This window comes from Lolium rigidum, chromosome 3 (genome assembly GCF_022539505.1).
Source record: "Lolium rigidum isolate FL_2022 chromosome 3, APGP_CSIRO_Lrig_0.1, whole genome shotgun sequence".
In the NCBI taxonomy this organism is placed as follows: domain Eukaryota; kingdom Viridiplantae; phylum Streptophyta; class Magnoliopsida; order Poales; family Poaceae; genus Lolium; species Lolium rigidum.
The window spans coordinates 135,657,278-135,662,278 of NC_061510.1; the positions used below are offsets into that span (position 1 = coordinate 135,657,278).

At 49.8% G+C, this 5,001-nt stretch overlaps 1 protein-coding gene across 1 annotated transcript; it reads right to left on the bottom strand.

The window, feature by feature from the left end:
* Positions 1-2,674: 2,674 nt before the first annotated feature.
* On the bottom strand, positions 2,675-4,562 carry LOC124702371 (ricin B-like lectin R40C1). Its single transcript, XM_047234510.1, has 4 exons — positions 4,207-4,562; positions 3,540-4,055; positions 3,211-3,439; positions 2,675-3,009 (listed from the first exon to the last, which is right to left on the bottom strand). Coding segments are annotated over exons 1-4 (1,050 nt in total). The 5' UTR covers positions 4,510-4,562; the 3' UTR covers positions 2,675-3,007.
* Between the last annotated feature and the right edge of the window lie 439 nt (positions 4,563-5,001).

Below are 5,001 nucleotides of genomic sequence, written 5' to 3' on the forward strand. Positions count from 1 at the left end.
TTGGAAAGAAGTGGTGACTCAATGGTAACTTGAGGCAAGCTATCAGGTGTCCTATCAGGTGTACCATCGACAGTGCCTAGATCCGGCAAGCCCGGGTGGCCCATAGATGGTGACGTGGCATGTGGCCCATCGGGCGGCCCAGTTGCTGTTGATCCTGAAGGATGAAGTCCGGCCCAGAGAAGGGAGCCGGATCCGACCGACCTTTGGAGGAACCCGGATCCATGAAGGCCCAGAGAGGAACCCGGATCCGGGACGACGTATAGAGGGAGGCGGATCCTTGACGTACACGGCAAGACATAGTACCGTAGTTAGGCAAACCTGTAATCCGGCTAGGACTCTCCATGCAAACCCTAGATCTGTGCGCCTTTATAAGCCGGATCCCGGGAGCCCTAGAGGCACAACCACAACTCATTGTAACAACGCGAAAGCGCCCAGATAATTCCAGACAAGCAGCGATGAGGCCCCGTCATCGTGCGGTGTTCCGAAGCTGGGTAAATCGCGTACCACCGTCCCGTGTGCACTCCGCCCTATGGCCCCTACTTCTTCTCCCCCTCGTGAGGATCCCTCCTCCGAGGCACCGTCGATTAGGCAACGACAGATACATTGGACAAGTACCTTCGCATGAGTGAGTCTACTGCCATTGAGTGCATGTATAAGTTTTGCCAAGCTGTGGTGCGAAAGTTTGGCAAGTAGTATTTGAGAGGGCCAACTGAAGAAGAGACTGCAAAGATCATGACCTAAAATGCAGCGAGAGGATTCCCTTGGATGCTTCGAAGCATCGATTGTATGCACTGGTCATGGAAGAACTGCATGTTTGCTTGGCAAGGTATATGAAAAGAGCGTCGTGGATATTGCAGTGTGGTGCTTGAAGCTCTGGCAGATTATGACCTATGAATTTAGCATTCTTTCTTTGGCATGGCGGGATCATACAATAACATCAATTGTTGCAGCAGTATCCGATGTTTAGCAAACTCGTGAAGGTCATGCTCCACCATGATACTATGAGATCAATGGCCACCAATATACCAAAGGCTATTATCTAGCCGATGGTATATATCAAAAATGGCAACATTTATCAAAACAATCTCCATCAGGTTAGAAGAATTTCCACTTTGTTTCGCAATAGAAGTCTTGCCAAAAGGATGCCGAGCGGGCATTTGGTGTGCTCCAAGCTTAATTTGCTATTGTTCGGTACCCTGCTCTAAACTGGTCTCACGACCAAATGTGAGAGGTGATGCCGCCTTGTGTGATCATGCGCAACATAATCATCGGGGATGACCGCAAGAATCGGGCCAGGAAATATATTGGTCCATATGAGTGTTAGGATCTTCTTGCGGAGGTTGATCACGAGGTGCCTGCATATTTTGCTGATTTCCTCGACATGCACACAGATCGGTGATAGTAATATTCATGATTAACTTCAACACGATCTCGTTGAGCCTCTATGGAGGGTCAAAGAATTATCAGCAAATGCGGCGTGAGCCCAATATTTGCTTGTTCTTTTTTGTTGTTTCAATTTGGAAAGAGTCTTGTGTGCTATGTTTAATAAATCGGGTTTTTCGAATCTCTAATAAAAAACCCAACTGAAAAGAGACGTGCGTCTCAAACATAACACCAAGCAACAGCGTCCCTCAAACGTGATTTGAGGCCCGCGGCTGAAGATGCAAAATTCTAAGAGGCGCCATACCGGATGGGCTGGTGGTGGAGATGCTCTCTCATCCGCCCAAACACAAAACAAGCAGCAGAACACTTGTCACGCATGCGCGTACTGCCATAGCCATGAATGCAGGAGCTAAGGCTGATCATAGTGGGAAGTAACTTAAACTAGTAACATATATCATGTTACTAGACTAGGTTACTACCTTCATAGTGAGTAGTAATTTATATGTGGTGTCATGCATTGTGTCATGTTGTAGACTCATTTTGCCTTGAGTAGTTACCACCTCACTTTCTTTCTTCATTTATTGGCATATCATGTCACCAAAATACCTTGAGATGAGTGATGTTACTAGCTATGTTACTTCCATTATGAGCAGTAAGACTAGTCAAGATGCATAGTATCATATAGAAATATCATGCGTATGATAATGCGTATGATACTACTACATGTTACTGTCTCCACGATGAATGATATCATATACTATTATCATAGTCTTTATATATTAATTATTTTCTAGAATCTTAATGCAAATATACATACAAGATTTACTTGACATTAATTTTTCTAATACTATGTATTATGATACAGTATCTACCTATGATACTAGTGCCCTCCCTCTCATCCTTAATTGCACTACCACATCAGCATTTTGCATGCATGAAAAAATCACTAAAAGTCGAAATACAAGACCTAATAAAATCACCGAAGTCGAAAAGCTCCAGGACGAAATTAAATGTCCGCAGGAAATTAACTGCTACAGAGCTGTCTTTCGTACTACCTCCATGAATGCAGTACGATGGAGGGGATATACCTGTTTGATGCTCGAGCAGAGAGAAGAGTTGTTTGTGGCGCTGACAAGTGGACCCGCAAGATGTGGGATCCTCCTGTCGGAGACCCAAAGCCAGGCAAAGTAAGGTTGGGCTGAAGTCGGAGAATCCGTGCCGTCTAAAACGAACCGAAAAGCACGATGGCAAATAAACATGTGAAGGTGCAGATCAGCAAAAGTTAACCTGCACGATAATTAACATTCGCATAGACGAAAGGATGGCACCACAGTACATAGTTTATGATCAACGATCCAAGGTCTGGAAAACAAGCACAAGTGCCAAACGCTTACATCAGATAGCTCACCAAAGACACTGAACTCTCTTCTCATTTCGCAACAGACACGGAAGCAGGACTCGACGACAGGACCGACACTAAAACACAAACACTCACGAACACATCACCGCCACTGACCACAAAGGACCTTTTATTCTAGCGACACGGCAGCAGATCACACGCTGATCTCTACCAACTCCGGTGAGTCATGGTGGCGATGAATGCAGCTCCAGCGGCATGACACGTTTCTGCAAACACAAGCAACAATAAAGCACATTATTAGAAATATAATACTGCAACAAGAATGCAAAAGGAGATTCAAAAGATGGCAGGCAGATGGACCATCAGTTTCTACAGCCTTCGATCTTTTATGATGATGCATGTTGTTGAATTAAAATATGTTCAAAGTTATCCAGTATCGCAAGGTTCTGCAAGTAGGGGACACTTACACCAGGGGAGGATCTTCCAGCGCTGGTTGTCGCCCTCGCACCACTTCCAGAGCGCGAGTGCGGTGCCGTCGCGCACGCCGCCGTGGTCCTTGTCGCCGTTGAGGGCGTCGAAGTTGAGGTAGATGTTGTTGACCATGCGGATGCAGCGGAAGCCGGCGCCCACGTCGCGGCTCTCAGTCCACAGCACCGACTCGTCCTGGTAGTTGGGGTTGTACGGCACCAGCTTCACCTGTTGGGTTTCATCATCATCGTAATCACTCAGTCTCGGCCTCTCAGATCTTCACCCCAACACAGCACAGATCTATACGTCGCAAGTGAAGGTTGCTTACCGGGTGACCCTCGCCCTGGGAGTGCTTGATGGCCTGGCCGGTGACCTTGTTGACGAGGGCGAAGGCAGGGTACCCCTCCTCGTCCTTGATCTTGTTGCTGTGCCTCATGTCCTTGAACCAGTGCTGGTGCTCGTCGCGCGGGTTGGTGGGCGCGAGCACGACCTCGCCGTTGCGGACGGTGGCGCTGAACCCCTCGTCGGCCTTGCAGAAGATGCGGACGGTGGGCTCGGAGGAGCCGCCCCCGCGGGGCGCGTTGGCGCCGCCGCCCGCGGCGTAGGCCTCCTCGCCCCAGGGCAGGATCTTCCAGCTCTGGTTGTCGCCCTTGGCCCACTCCCAGAGGACGATGGTGGTGCCGTCGTGCACGCCGCCGTGGTCCTTGTCGCCGTTGAGCGCGTCGAAGTTGAGGCGGGTGTTGTTCACCATGCGGATGCAGCGGAAGCCCTTGCCCACGTCGCCGCTCTCCGTCCACATCACCGACTCGTCCAGGTACTCTGGGTTGTACGGGACAAGCTTCACCTGCAGGCCCCAACAAATCATCACCATGCCTCCTCCATTTCTAATCTAACTACTCGGAAGGGAAAAAATAATCTAGATCCAGCCGAAAAACGAACGGACTAACAATCGTTGGATCAAAACAGGGGAAATAAAATTGGGGAAGACGACGAACCGGGTGGCCCTGTCCGAGGGAGTGCTTGACGGCGAGGCCGGTGGCCTTGTTGACGATGGCGAAGGCGGGGTTGCCCTCCTCGTCCTTGATCTTCTGGCTGAAGCGCATGTCCTTGAACCAGTGCTGGTTCACGTCGCGGGGGTTGGTGGGGGCGAGCACGACGTTGCCGTCGCGGACGGAGAGGCAGTAGCCCTCGTCGGCCTTGCAGAAGAGCTTGAAGGTGGGCTCGCTGCCGCCGCCGGCGGCCGGGGCCTGGGCCGGCGGGGGGTTCTGGCCGTGGTGGTGGCCATGGTGACCGAACATTCTCGGGGGTTTTGGGGAGGGTTGGTTTGTGTGATCAACTCAGGAGGAAGATTTGTGACGGGGCGATGAGAAACTGCGTGGGCTTGGGTCCCATTATATAGAAGGGGACGCTCAATCGCCGCATAGTGAAAAAGAGAATCCGATGTGATTCGTAATTTTTTCCCACGCACACTACTGGTGTGTACCGCGTGAACGCCACGTTACTATGACATGTAGGGACCATCAGTCGAACGTTCTGGATGGTAGCTGCGCACCGTCTATTTCTCCCAGGTGTCCATTTGCTGTTTAATCCTCAGTCATAACAAGACACTGTGACACCGCAGTGAGTGGGCAAAATTATTATCGTCCGCACACTGGATGTCTTTAGGCACAATTGTACCGTTTCAAAAGAGTTTTTTGTTGTTGTGTAGGTAGCTTAGATTAGAGCATCTTCAATCACATCTTAATATCCCTAGTCAATAAATTGTAGGGCCTCCAGATAAAAATGTGGGC

Bases quoted from the DNA above. Each gene is read 5' to 3' on its own strand.
- LOC124702371 (XM_047234510.1), bottom strand. From the start codon at position 4,509: ATGTTCGGTCACCATGGCCACCACCACGGCCAGAACCCCCCGCCGGCC. The intron at 4,056-4,206 runs GTTCGTCGTCTT...TGGGGCCTGCAG, and splicing joins CCCTCGGACAGGGCCACCCG to GTGAAGCTTGTCCCGTACAA. The intron at 3,440-3,539 runs GTAAGCAACCTT...GAAACCCAACAG, and splicing joins CCCAGGGCGAGGGTCACCCG to GTGAAGCTGGTGCCGTACAA.